The following is a 14,666-nucleotide window of genomic DNA, read 5'->3' as shown; positions in this document are numbered from 1 at the left end:
AAAATGCAATTAAGATATAGAAGAATTGTTTCATGAACTTTTGAAGCCCCCTCATGTACATCCATTAAAACCTCAGCTCACCCCCAAGTAGGCCAAACTAAGCTTTTATCCAACCCCTTACTATTTTAAAATCCATCACTCTTGAGTCATTGAGAATTTAAAGGCAATGGGATGAACTTTGCCCCTGCCTTACTTTGTCCTTACCTTTGTCTCCTTGGTCACACCCAGGGGGACTCCACCCAAAAGTCCCTGTTCTCATGGAGTTTAGTCTAACAGAGGAGACAGATATTAACCAAATAATTACTCAGCTAAAAGGATGAATTACAAAGCAAAGTGGGTTTCAGAAGAAAGGAATATTCTTCCATGAAAATGCTTGGAAACGGAAGTGGAGCTGGTCTGGGTGTAGGGGTTGTCAGAAAGTATGTCAGGGATGGAATTCGGGCAGAGCCGAAATCTGAAAGATGCGGAGGAGTGGGCTATGTAGCGGTAGGGATCCAGGGACCCTAGAAGGAAACACAGTGCTGAGTGGGGACAGCACGTCCAGAACTTTGTAACAAGATGGAGTATCTAAAACACCATTCGTTCAAATTTTTAAAAGTCCGACAAATAAGTTAAATGTGATATGGGTCACTCGGCCTGAGTTTGGTTGACATTTTCACAGAAAAATATTTGTTTTGGCGTTCCATTTTTAAAATTGACTTAGCATGCAACCCAAACAAAAGGCTGAGAAATGGGTTTAGAGAAACACGTCAATGGGAAAATGATGTTCAAGAAGAGTTGCTTTGTATGTCTCTGCTTCCATGGAATGAATTATATCGCCCAGTATCAAAGAACGGGTTTTTCACCGCGAGAACGTAACTTTTCCCTGGAGGTCATGAGTAAAATATACAGTTGGGAAATGATTGTCCAACTTCCTTTCACAGAGAAGTGTTTCTGGGGAATCCGGAGAAGCGATGGTAAGTGTTCTTTGATTTCGTTAAAAATTGATGTCAGAATGATTTTTCTGTTAACTATTAATTGGAAGTCAATCCTGTTGTTTCCCTTGTCTTTGTCACTGAGATTATTTACTGGGATTTCAAAATATTCCCTTGCTCAATCCTGTTTGGAAGTGTTTCTCACACGCAGCACTAAAGAGTACATGTATTTACAGCTATAAAAGATGCCACTGAGAGCCATGTTTTCTCAAATTTTGCCAACAACACGCATGTCATCCAAGGATTTGTATTTAGTGCAACTTAACTGTTAGACTCGATTTAGAATGTAACACCTCACAGCTTTGGAGGGAAATGTGAGCGTGCTCTTGGACACGAAATAGTTTAATTCTTTGAAAGCTCAAAGTAGACCTTCCTGTGGTAGGACAACTTAAAAGAACGTGGTTTATATTGTACTTCCCGCTCTGAACTGACAACAATTGTGAGAGGCTCAAGCAGTTCCTTCGCCTGAATTTTATTGTAGTTTGAAGTGAAAGGTTTAATCTTACAAAACAAGGTTTGCAAGGCAATACCTAGTAAGCAAGGCCTTTTGGAGGTAAAAGCAAAATCGATTGGGTCATAAAATTGCCACGGAGCTGAAGAAGCTTGTAGTTCTTAGGCATCTCCTAAAAGATGTGCCTTTTCAGCACATGCTGATATGTTGGCATTTTTGTTTTTTTACACCAGAGCTACCTTAAATCAATAGAGAAGGATTGGGAAAGGTGGAGCCGGAGTACTAGACTGAAACTGCCTCAAAATGCCCTTTTGATGATATTTTATTTGTTGCTTACTCCCATTGGTGTTTTTCTATTGTGCTTTAATCTGGGAAAGGGGAGAATTGGGAGAAGACAAGACTGGAATAGAGGAGATTGAAGAAGGTGGGTAGCTTTGGGGACAATGTGTGCACTTCCAGCCTCTGGCTGTGTCGCATTTTAAAGAGATGTTTGAGCCCCTTCCAACCTTTAACCTCTGCAGCCCTTGACACTCTCCTCATTATAGCGCTGGCTTTGAGGTTATTTCCTGGACTTTCCCACACCCAATCTTGCTTTCCACAACCATTTTATATCTGGATTCTTTTTCTTTTTTTGGATGAACTAATCCTACCCCTCATTATTAATATTAACTATTAATATTAATAGAGCTAAAAAAGAGTCTATGCTATCTCTTTTTTAAAAGATCAGATTTCTGCCTATGGTATACTTCAAGAAGTTGGAAGAATGCACTTAACAATGTCCCCGAATTGTTCTTAATAAACACAAAGGAGCTTCCAAAGATTTGTGGAAAATTGAATTTGAAGATAATGGGATAGTTCCATAAATTTCTTGAAGCTCCCTCATACAATACACTGCTGTTAACAGCAAATGTATTGAGCTTATTTTTTTCTATGAATACAGTTATCATGCTTTCTCTCCTCTTACAGGAAGATGTTGATCAAGTAACACTTTATAGTTACAAAGTCCAATCCACTATTACGTCTCGTATGGCCAATACTATCATCCAGAGCAAAGTGGTCAACAACTCCCCACTGCCTCAGAATGTCGTATTTGACGTGCAGATTCCCAAAGGAGCCTTCATTTCCAATTTCACCATGTGAGTAACTCCTAACACCAAATTCAGATAGGCTCTACTCATACAACCAAAGACTCTCAGCGTTATCCTTTAACCTTCATAGCCCTCTACTGCATACCTTACCTTAGCTTTGTTCATCCATCCTACCGTTAAAGAGCACGCCAGTTATTTTCACCTTTTTGCTAATATGCCTGGTGCTGCAGTGTACATGGATGTACACCTATTTGTGTCACAGCTCTTACTTTTCCAGAATACATACCAAATAGAATAATTGCTGGGTCATATGGCATTTCCAGTGCCAACTTTTTAAGAAAGTCCCCTCTTCCCAAATTATTTCATCATCATTAATTTAGACTTACTGTCCCCTAAATGAACCCTGGTGTCACAGTGGGTTATGCATTGGGCTGCTAACCTCAAGGTCAGCAATTCAAACCCACTAGCTCCATGGAAGAAAGATGAGGCTTTTGCTCCATTAAGGTTTACAGCCACAGAAACCCAAAGGGACCATTCTACTTGCTCCTATAGGGTGGCTACGAATCAGAGTCCACTCCACAGTAGCAGTAATGGCCCTCTAAATGTCTCACCTGTATGTTAGCATCGCTGCTGTTAAAATCACCTGTTAAAATCAGTTTTGTCTCCTCTAGGGAATTCTTTCAAACAGCACATTGCTCAATGCAAACATTCCTCACTGATTGAACTAAGCTGTTGTTTGATTTAAAGTTAACTTCGGGACATAGTTCGGGTTCCAGGTTTAAAGATTGGGGGGGTGGGGGGCGGTAGATGTGTGAGTCCTCAAAGATCAGTGGATTCGGAAAGTCTGGGTTTCCACAAGAATTTGAAAATCTGTTCAGCATTGCCCCCATTGGGGATCAAGAGCCATCTATTTGAATCCTTGATCAAAACACTTAGTCCTGGTAGCTGGCCGCCATCTAGTTCCTCTGGTCTCACGAGAAAGGAGGCAGTAGTTTAAGGAGATTATCAAATCTGCCATTCAGTTCCTTCTCCTTCCTGGGTCTCCTCCTTCCTCTGCTGCTCCAATTGTTACATGTTGGATGCCTGCTCAAAAACATATCATTCAACTTATTTTTAAACCTATAATAAGACTTTATTCACCTCTTCTTTTTTAAACATCCCCACCCCCACCATCTTTCCTTTCTTCGACATCTCATTCAGTAGATCTAAAGTGACTACAGGTGATTATAAGGAGCCCTGATGGGGTTGTGGGTTCCGAGTTGGGCTGCCAACCACAAGGTGGTTTCAAGTCCACTGCACACCCGCCAGCCTCACCTCGGTAGAAAACATGAGGCTTTCTGCTGCCTAAAGACTTACAGCCTCAGCCACCCCAAAGGGCAGTTGTGCTGTGTCCTATAAGGTTGCTATGAGTTGTAACAGACTCAAGGGCACTGGACACAGGTGATTATGAAACGACATTTGTTCGGGTCTCTCCTGTGCTATTTTTTAAAACTATTAGTTGGTATCCCATGCATATGTCATATCATTCCATATTTCAATCATGTCCCGTAGCATTATGCAATTGTTACCACTGGCAGTTTCCAAACATTCTTTGTCTACTCCTCTTGCTTCTTAAGAGCTGCAAAATGCCAACCACCCCTCCTCGTTGGTTAGATCCGTCTGGTTGGGTGGTGGCCTATTGTTTGTTTGTTTGTTTGTTTTGCTAAACTTGCTCTTCTGGCCAGATGACTGCCTTCTGTCATTTTCTAGGAGTGTAGATGACACGAAGTTTACCAGCTCCATTAAGGAGAAAACGGTGGGCCTGTCACTCTATGCCCAGGCGAGAGCAAAAGGCAAGACCGCTGGATTGGTGAGGTAAGGGCTGGCGGAGGGCACGGCACAGCACAGCATGCCCTCCCTTTTCCAGCACTGCGCCCTCTCAGAACCCCACTCCCAACAGCACACCAGCAGACCTCCAGGAGGGCACAGAGCATAAGAATCATGGACAAACTTCTGTAGTCAGCTCCTACCATTAGGCCTCACCACTCCTGTTTCCCTACAGACCTCTCTTCGATGAATAGGTTTTGAGAGATCTCACCTCTCCTTCAGGTGGCTGGAGGTGATGTAAATAAACACTGGTGTTCTATAAGGAAGCTATGAGTCTAAACACACTCAGGGGTTCTGAAAGGTGCATTAAGTAGCTATAGAAATATTTGTGATTTTTTTATATCATTTTATTGGGAGCTCTTACAGAGTTTGTAACAATTCGTAATTCAATTAGATCATGCATGATTATACAAGTGCTGGTCAGTTTCAAAACATTTTCATTCTTCTTGAACTCCTTGATATTAACTCCCCTTGATCCCCTCCCCCACCCCAGGAGACTTTGTTGCTATGTTATATATATTATAAATTATTATTATTATTATTATCCATATCTTACACTGTCCAATATATCCATTCACCTACAATTCTGTTATTCATTTCCCTCCCCGCAATATTTGCGATCTTGTTACAGCGTTTACTGTATGTGCCGAAAACTACGTTTGGCATTTGTGTCAATGATTTATTTTGCCTAACTTTTATGAGATAAGGCCTTCTTAAACATCCATTACTTAGATTTCATTTATCTTATTTTTGTTGTTGTTGTTCTTTTGTAATCTTAAGTAAAACACTGGGAATTGCCAACCCCTATTCAAAAGGCAAGAAATATCAAGTGAATGTTTAACTCACCACTCCTTACACTCAGTAGCTAAGCTGATGCCAAACTCTGACATCGTTTCTTCTCCATGTCCGCCCGCCCCCTCCACCTCCCCAAATTTAGTTTCCATCCCATTCATACATTTTCTCATCCCGGAAAAATGGGTTGAATGTCAATTCGGCAGCAACATAAAAAACAACTATGGTGAGGCTGGTGGAGGAGGCAGGCCTCTCTGGAGCTTGGATAATCCAGTGGGTAATGCTGTTTAGGGACTCAGACAATCACCACTGAATTGGTGATACTTGAGGTGAGCCCAAGAAACTTTGTGGAGTTCTCTGTCTGCAGAGAAGGGGGTGAAAAAAAAGAAGAAATTCTAACCAGAGGGTTGCTTCTGGTTAATCACTTCTATTATGCTTTCCTATCATTTTGTCCCTTTAACCGATCATTTTGGCCACATCATCTATTTGGGTTTTTTTCCACAAAGACAATGATACCTTAGTTGATGAACTCAATTTGTTCCACATTCATGTGAAAACACCAAAATGTTTGAGAACTGGATGTATTTTACCCATGAGAGATCATGGAAAACCAAATATTTGATTCTGAGGCCCAAACATTACACTTGTAATTTAAGTACCTTTTCCAGTACTTGAAAACAGTGTGGAGACTTTTAACCTTCTCACATGTATCACCGTATTGGATACGCCATTGCCACCAAGTTATTTCTAGGTTATCCAAGTTAACAGTCACTTTTCAATGTCTTAAGGGTCTGGGTTCTTTGTTTCATGGTTAACAATTTCACCCCTTTCACTACATTGACTGTTTTAATCACATTTTTCTGGTTTTCAAAAATATTGATAATATCGACTTAATCAGGCTGTATTCAGTCACCAAATCAGACAAGCGGCACCCTAATTGAAATTTTGCATGATTTCTTGAACTCTATTGTGGTTCTACACTTTCTTCTTAGCTTTACTGCTGGTATCACTAACTTTCTTTAGAACCACGGTTATGATATTTTACTCAAATAAAGCACACACACCAAAAAAAGCACAACGATGAATGTTTTAACACATGAGCACACGCACTATATGTTATCTGAGTGAGAGTGGTGCTTGGACTGAAGCATCATCCCTTTGGTCCACAGCGAGACTCTACCCGTCTACCCATGACTCACTCTTGCCCCATGCAGAGAATTTTAGTTCAAACATGAGCAAAATGACACACACCAAGCAGATTCTTTTCGACCTTTGCCGTCTGGGTAGAGGGAAGTTTGAGCTTGGAACTGTTCGACAACAAGGTATCACTGGATTTGTTTATCATAGAAACTCGTCTGGTTGAGGCTGTGGTCAAGGAGGTGCAGCAGAGAATAAAGCAGGCGAAAAGCCTCAGAGAACTCTCAGTGTAATCCTCAGATACATGGGGCCACTCCCTACATTCCGCTTCTGGCTTTGCACTGGGCCATGGCATCTTTAGCTTCAACTAGCCAGAACGTCAAGCATTCTTCCCCATGGACCTGCATGGCTCTTAAACGGGATGACTCAGCACAATCTCTTCTGGCTTGTTTAGGTATTTAATTATAAAACATAATGTATTGTTCATCTTATGGTGGAGCCTATGACACGCATTCATATGATTGCCCTTTACTCTTTAAAACAATAAGTACTTTGAGGTCCAGGGTCACAGTGGACTCAATAGTTAGCATGATGAACATTGTGCCCTGGTAGTGCTTGTGAGGTCAACGTGAAGGCTACTCACTGAAAGGTTGCTGGTACGAACCTATCAATTGCTCCGTAGGAGAAAAGAAAAACTATCTGTTCCCTCCACAGATTCATAGCTCAGAAACCCTATGTAGGTTCTCTATGTATTATGATTGACTTAATGACAATGGATTTAGATTTGGTTGATGCTCAAAATAGGTATTTGATTTGATGAAATAGATTTTTTTCATTCTGAGCACCTTCAAAAATAACAACCACTGCCCCGAATGAGTGGTGTACAAATGGGGTACAATGACAGATAGGCAATCTTCGGAGTTATCCCAAATGTAGTGTGAGAATTCTAGCCCTATCACTGACTACCACTGTGGAGGGTTACTTACCTTTGAGACCCTCACTTATTATCATCTGATAAATGGGGGGAATACCTGTCTTACAGAAATGCTATATTAGAGATGGTATATGTCAAATGTTTGACACATGATAGGGATAAATAACTGGTAGAGTTTTAAAGCTGACAATCAGTAAGAAGCTATGAAAAAAAAAAAAAAAGATCAGCTAGGAAAGGGGACCAGAACTGTCCGTGGAATGAAATGTACCAGGAACTGCATCTATCTCTAGTCCCTCTACTGCTCATCTTCATGCACAATTACCCAGGTTTAATCATCCAGGGGTGTCTCGATACTCCCTGCTGACGTTTGGGGTCTGGCATCTCTGTCATGCTCGTGGTGACTTATGCTGAGGGCTCACACTCGTAGGAGCAGGGCCCTTGATATGGAGAACTTCAAAACTGAAGTCAACATCCTCCCTGGATCAAAGGCACAGTTTGAACTTCAGTACCAGGAAGTGAAATGGAGGAAGCTGGGCTCCTATGAACACAGGATTCATCTGCAACCTGGGCGACTGGTCAAACACTTGGAGGTAAGCATGGAAGTGTGGTGTGGCTGTGTGATGTCTGGTGCCCAGTGCTCCAGCCCCCTATGGTTCCTGTTCCCAGTTGACATTTTCTTACGGTGTTTGATGCACTCTCCACCCTACAAGCCAGTGTGGTGTAATGAGAAGCTTTTGACGTTGAATTCAATCAGGCCAAATGCCAGTTTACCCACTTCCCTAACCATCTGACATGGCCTAATGATCCTATATCCCCACATCCTCTTCTACAAATAAAGTTACTGCAAGACTTTTACCTTAGGAATGCGTGAGAGAAATTCAGGGAAATGGGTGGCAAAGAACAGGAGCTCAATGAATACTAAGCTATCATCTTCTCCTCCACCCCTGATTCATTTTTCATATCACATCCAACTATCGCCAATCACTTCAAGATAGTAATAATGCCTTTGGGCATTGTTGGCTATGAACTTGAACTCATCCTTGCTGTAATCTTCATCCCTTGCTTTGCAATCTGGAATGCTTTTATTTCTAACATTTTGTTGTGCCATAGGTAAACGTTTACATAGCAAATTAGTTTTCCACTCAATAACTCATACACCGCTTGTTCCATGACACTGGGTGCAACCAATAGAATGTGTCAGCACGTTCCCCATTTCTATCCTGGCTTCCTCATTTCCTTCTCTCAGGTGCCCCTCTTTGCCTTCTCACCTTTGTTTTTGCTCTCTTATCGCTGATTGCTTTAAGAAGCTCATTCATTCTGCAGGTGTGCTGTTGTTTGGTGCATAGGCCAGTCTATTGTTTGGTTGAAAGTTGCCTTCCAGGAGGAGTGTCTGGTCCACGCTGGAAGTATGATTTTGGGCAGTAGTCGCCAGGGTTCCTCCAGTCTCTACCAGACCCGTAAGTCTGGTCTCTTAAATAACTGAGTTTTTGTATACTCTTGTCTTTGCGGAACACATGGTGATGACATGTGAGCACTTTGTGTGTTCAATTTGATAAGACAAAGCAGACCTAGAAGCAACCTAGGAGCGTACCATGCCGCTCCCATTTGACAAATGGGAAAACGAAGTCAGAGCTTACGAATGTACACAGAGGGAGAAAAGACTAGAGGTCACGGATTGATCGTGGTGGATTTTAAAATTCTAATTTGAAGAGTCGCATGTATGATAAATAAAAAAATACTTTTTTCTGGGAACATCAGATTTATGTTTTTTAGGGGGGAGGAAAGGAGAAAAGGAAGAGAGTGATCCCTTGGCCCTGCCTCTCTTTAACATTGCACAAAGTCTCCAAGCCTCTGCCCTTCCAGGGAGGTGGGGAGGTAGATGAACAGCAGCCCATGTTGCAGGAGAAGACCAAGGAGGAGGCGGAGGGCATGGTGCCCTCCTCCTCACACGTGCCTCGCCCACTCCCCCGTCTTCTGACCCACCTCTGCAGGGGGCTCAGATGTCAATGGGCTCTTGGCCTCAGTTCTGCCTCTTCGCCACAAACACCCTCTGTCCCAGCATGGTCCCCGGCAGAGTATGTTCTTGAAAGACCACAGAGAGGCGTTTGAAGGGTACGTCCATGCCCTGGTGTCGTTGGGGACCACACGCAGTGGCGACCAGCTCAGAGAGGGCTCTGGCTGGCTGTTCATCCTTCTCTAGAGCCCCAGCCACTGCCAGCGCTGTGCCTTCACTCAGCATCAGGTAGCCCACCGGTCTGGGATTTGCTCCAGCCCCTGGGGCAACATCAACGTCATCAGAAGCTTTAGGTGCTGGGGCTCTCTCCACTACGAGCCGTCTTCCAAAAAGACTTTAAAAGTAGGACATTCTGTATGGGATTGCTCTACTATCAAGATATATGCCACGAGAGCTCTCCAGGACCACCCTTAGCATATAGACTACCTTTGCACAAATTAGAAAAGGGGGCTTTCCATGAGGCAAAGGCAGCCCCATGCCAGGGCAGGTGGGCATGTGGTTTATGGGGGGCATTTGAGCTACCTTTCCTCACCTGGCCAGATGGCCTATCCAATTGAATATGGGATCTTAGTCAATCTTCTCTCGTGATGAACAATGAGTGCCCATTACCAACATACTCGTGCTCAAAGCGATGAGTCCCATGATAAATAATACAAGCATCAGTTGGTGAGATTAAGACCTAGCCTCCAATTCTGCAATGGTTGATATTATTGGCAACAGTAATAATGCTATTAATAATAACTAAGTTCATGATATTATAATTCTTATATTCTATTAACATTTAGGAGGGCTTGGAGTTGTATGTGCTATATATTAATAATATTAAATAATAAAGCATATGAATTAATGTAATTAACATGGCATGTGGATTGATTCCATAATTAATTAATGTTATAAAACATATTATTATATATAATAGGAGCCCTAATGGCATAAGAGGGTAAGTGTTGGGCTGCTAACCACAGGTCAAAGGTTCAAATACACCAACTGCAGCACTGAGAAAAGATGAGGCTGTCTGTTCTAGTAATGATTTGCAGCTTCAGAAACTCAATGCAGTCACTACGAGTCAGAATTGACTCCACAGCAGTGTGTGTGTGTGTGTGTGTGTGTGTGTGTGTGTGTGTTTAATATATATTATGTCATTTGATCCTTGCTACTATTTTTTAAGTAGACGCTATCATCCCTAAAATACAAATGTGAAGACTAAGGCTCAAAATTAAATAACTTGCCTTAGATCACAGAGCTGAGAGGAAAAAAATATGAGGATTTTAATCTAGGTGAGACTATATCTGAAATCATATTCTCTGCCCTAAATCCAGTCACGCACGTTTGGATCCCTCCAGATAGTGGCTCTTATCCCACACATCAGGTAGGATAAAAGCAAATCTTTCTCACAGTTTTATTCATTCTTACATCATCCATGCTGCCGGGCCTTCTTTGTCTTTAGGACAACAGACTGGACAGGGTGTGGTACATTCGGGAGTGAGGCCAGCAGTCCTGATTCCTGAGCGGGTGCTGAGTCGGCATGAGTGAGCTGAGAGGCAGGGGCAGGTCTCTCTCGGACGTCATTCCTCTCCCCTCTGAGATAAAAGGGCTGTGGACTAACGGTCTTTCGAGGGCATCCAGCTCTAACAGGCTATGCATTTTCCTACCTTCAAGGAGATGAATTTTCTACCTCATCCAGAGATAAATTGGAGCAAACACGTACAATCACAGACCTTCCCCAGTTGCCTTTTAGTCCCGAAAGAATTTCTAATCCCCTCAGGTGTTTCTGCTGCTCAGTCACCGGACGCACGGTGACCCTGTGTCCAATGAGATCCGGCACCATCCTGAAGATTGGTTGCCCATCAGACCAGGGCGGCCCATGAAGTTTGCACTGGCTGATTTTCAGGAGTGGATCGCCAGGCCTTCTTCCTAGTCCATCTGAGTCTGGAAGCCACGCTGAGGGCTGAGTCTGGTGCGCATTGCCTGGAACTAGAAGCAGAGAATTCCATGCCCTTCATTGCCCCATCAGATGGGCCGTTAAATGGAAATACATTTCCTTCACAGGAATCAAGGCAGATAAAATCGTTTTTAATAGTCTCTTTGACGTATAAAATTTTGGCAAAGAGTTATCTTTCGAGCCGTTGTGACCCTTCCAGGAAAGACCAGCTCTATGTAGTGAGTGGCTCAAGGGCACCGTGGGCCAGTCCCAACCACGCAGAATCTAGCAGAACCAGCTCCGGAGCTGTAGCATGACTCCCGGGATGCTCAATGCCCCAGCAGCTCCTATCAGATTTTTAAATGACCGTGTCTCTTCCAAAGGAACCCTGGTGGCATAGTGCACTACATGTTGGGCTGCTAATGGCAAGGTCAGCAGTTCAAAACCACCAGTCACTAGGAGGGAGCAGCTGGTCCCAGAAAGAGTTACACTCTCAGAAACCCTCAGGGGCAGTTCAACTATGTCCTACCAGGCTGCACACCAAAAACACCAAACCGAACTCACTGCCATTGAGTTGATGCCGACTCATAGCAACCCTATAGGACAGGCTAGAACTGCCTCTGTGGGTTTCTAAGACTGTAACTTTTTATGGGAGTAGAAAGCCCTGTCTTTCTCCCAAGGTGGTTTTGATCTTCTGACCTTGCAGTCAACAGCCCAATGTGTAACCACTAAGCCACCAGGACTGCAAACTGAGCACAAGGCTGGGAAAAGTCCTTCCATTTCCTTCCTCCAAGGAAGAGAACAGGCCGTTTCCTGCAGACTCTGTACTCACTCATGGAGAAGCCATGGTGGAAGAAAGCAAGCAGCAGCCTTGGTCTCCACAGTCCTTGAGCCTTTTCCTCCTTTCCCCAAGAGCAGTTCAATCAGCTCTCAGCAGTGGTCAGGTCCGTAGCTTCAGAGATGACCCACCTGATCCTACACAGACTTAGGTCTTGCCCACTTGAAGATCGATTTCATCTTTTAGAAACAGCAGGAATCTTGGTGGCACATTAAGTTCCCACACTGCCCTAGAATATGCAATTACCAAGAAAGAAAATGTTGGTTCAGATCAAGTGGCAAGACTTTATAAAAGTAGATTAAAAAAAAAATTTTTTTTGGCAGAAAAAAAGGTGGCCCTGATTCCAAAGCCAGAGACTCCCAAGGGAGCTGGGGAGGTGGGGGTGGCAGTTGTTCATCTTCGTTGCAAATGATCCTAGAAAGGAAGAAGCAGTCAAGGAATCCAGTGGGTGCACTGGCTCACAATGGAATGGGCTGTGAAAAGACCGAGGGGAAGCGCATGAAACATCAGTAGGATAAAGTAGCACGGGGCCTGAGGAACAACGTGGAAAGGGTAACCCATGAACTGCAATGGCTGTTGAAAGCAAAGAAGCAATCTATGAACTACTAAGAATTCTGGCACAAGGGTCGGGCAGACCTGCTTTTGAAGCCTGGTTCTGCTACTTACTAACTAGATCACTTAATGTATCTCATTCTTTATTTGTAACTGCAGAAATAACAGCATAAGTGAGGGTTATGTGAACAAGTGAGGGTTATATGAATTAATACATAGGACCCACTTAGCACAGAACTTAGACTATAGGGAGCACTCAGAAAATTGCAGCTGTCTCTATGGCTTGGACAAGGGTCATCAAAAGGATTTTTTCATTCTTTAAACTCCAAAGCTACAAGTCGTGGTGACCCTGGGGGACAAAAGGGAAGTGCCCTGTGGCTGTCTGAAGCAGAGTGTCTAATAGGTTCAAACTGCTCTCTTCTGCAGTGTGAAGCTATTGCAAACAATGTCTTCTGCAGAGTGGCTTGTAGGTTCACACTGCTGTCCTTGTGGTTAGCAATCCAGCATGTAGCTCGCTATGTCACCAGGATTCCCTCTTCCATTGCTTAGAAAAGAATTTGGAAGCACAGAATTTATCATATCTATGCAGAACAATTTAGCAATGCCTTTGCTTCATCTCCACCACCATGCCCCCAACCCCCACCTATAACACAAATGCTCTTCTGAATTAAAAGAATAGACTAGAATGAAGAGGGGAAATTAGTTAACTTCCCAGAGGAATGAGGCAACTGAAAAAGGCAATATTGCATTGCCAGATGGGGCTTAAGCCTCCATAGCTAGATGCATTTCATCTCGATGATCATAAAGCATCTGAAGAGTGATCACGGAGCCGTGCTGGGTAATCTTTGAGAAAACCTAAAGATGAGAAAAACATCCAAAGACTCATGGGCCATCGTGTTTTGTACTTGACGCGCATAGAAAGATGTTACATGCTGTCATTTTCCTCCCCATCTCTAGGTGGATGTGTGGATTATTGAACCTCAGGGAATGCAATTCGTTCATGTCCCAGACACATTCGAAGGTCATTTTGATGGAGTCCCTGTCATATCTAAAGGAAACCAGAAGGTGTGGTGAGCACTGCGTGTTTCAGCGTCTCAGTGGCTTGTAGTTCATGAGGTCTGTTCTCTCTCTGAGGGTCTTGAGCTAAGGTCATTGTCAGGAAGGAAGGGTGACCCTTGAGCGCTAGAGCCTAGGGTCTTCCACACAGCATGCAAACAAAACTCCCAATGGTTTCTCTCATTTGGGCCAGTGACTGATTATCCCTTATGGAGCTACATTTCCACAGGTCATTGAAGTGGCCAGGAGGCCAAAGATAGCTTTCATGTAATCTGTGGTAGATTTTAAGTTTTAGAGAGAGAGATCCAACTTAATTCCCTCTGTCTTAATGGTCAGGAAGAACCAATGATGGAGAGGTTCACTTTTGGGAGCCCCTCCCAGGCTTTTTCTAATGCTAGTAACTATTTCTAGCAAAAGAGAGAGCAGAAATACTTTGAAATGCTTGAGAGAGGAAGAAATGTCCTGAGAATCAAGCAAAGTAGCCCCACAGACTTAGACATGTCTAAGCTTTCCCTCTTCCTAATGGATCTGTTGGTGTCAACAGACAACAGAATACAGAATGTTCATTGGCCAACCCCTCCTCCATCCCCTGTCAATGCCTTACTTGGACAGGGAGGAGAGCCAAGATCAGGCTCTGACATCAGTGTCCCTTCCAGGTGCACATCTCCTTCAAGCCCACAGTAGCACAGCAAAGAAAGTGCTCCAACTGCTCAGAGACCGCTGTGGACGGAGAGCTGGTGGTGATGTACGACGTGAATAGAGAAGAGAAAGCTGGCAAGCTCGAGGTGAGTGCAAACAGGCGCTAGGACTTCCACGCTGATGCAAAGAGCTGTCTGGTTGACCAAATGCCTGAGCCTCCGGGTAGGTGCTAGCTGAAAATTAAAGGCTGCAGAGAAAGGATTAAAGTTTCCTCCTAAGAGCATTCTCTGTATATCAAGAACATCATGAAGAAATGAAAAACATCAACGGGTCTCATACCCTTGTCGGGGGAGGGCACTTCTTCTTATGTTCTTTTTAAGTTATTTTCTTCAAAATGCCAATCT

The 14,666-nt window shown here is 43.4% G+C and overlaps 2 protein-coding genes across 2 annotated transcripts in view; one reads left to right on the top strand and one right to left on the bottom strand.

Moving 5' to 3' along the window:
* Window positions 1–14,666, top strand: part of ITIH2 (inter-alpha-trypsin inhibitor heavy chain 2) — a 47,430-nt gene that overhangs the window by 2,544 nt on the left and 30,220 nt on the right. The window contains exons 3-8 of the mRNA XM_045285584.1: window positions 924–956; window positions 2,392–2,561; window positions 4,263–4,367; window positions 7,670–7,832; window positions 13,525–13,632; window positions 14,280–14,408. Of these exons, the coding sequence (XP_045141519.1) occupies window positions 924–956; window positions 2,392–2,561; window positions 4,263–4,367; window positions 7,670–7,832; window positions 13,525–13,632; window positions 14,280–14,408 (708 nt within the window). The remainder of the gene's footprint in view (window positions 1–923; window positions 957–2,391; window positions 2,562–4,262; window positions 4,368–7,669; window positions 7,833–13,524; window positions 13,633–14,279; window positions 14,409–14,666) is intronic.
* On the bottom strand, window positions 9,263–9,481 carry LOC115873990 (ragulator complex protein LAMTOR4-like). Its single transcript, XM_045285619.1, has one exon. The coding sequence runs from the start codon at window positions 9,479–9,481 to the stop codon at window positions 9,263–9,265; it is 219 nt and encodes a 72-aa protein (XP_045141554.1).

Source organism: Echinops telfairi, unplaced genomic scaffold (assembly GCF_000313985.2).
Source record: "Echinops telfairi isolate 266 unplaced genomic scaffold, ASM31398v2 ScPeMD7_7473;HRSCAF=8511, whole genome shotgun sequence".
Classification (NCBI taxonomy): Eukaryota; Metazoa; Chordata; class Mammalia; order Afrosoricida; family Tenrecidae; genus Echinops; species Echinops telfairi.
The sequence above is the reverse complement of the archived record's forward strand: the minus strand, read 5'-3'. Positions and strand labels throughout refer to the sequence as shown.

Excerpts from the sequence above, each read along its gene's own strand:
- LOC115873990 (XM_045285619.1), bottom strand. The coding sequence starts at position 9,481 with ATGCTGAGTGAAGGCACAGCGCTGGCAGTGGCTGGGGCTCTAGAGAAG.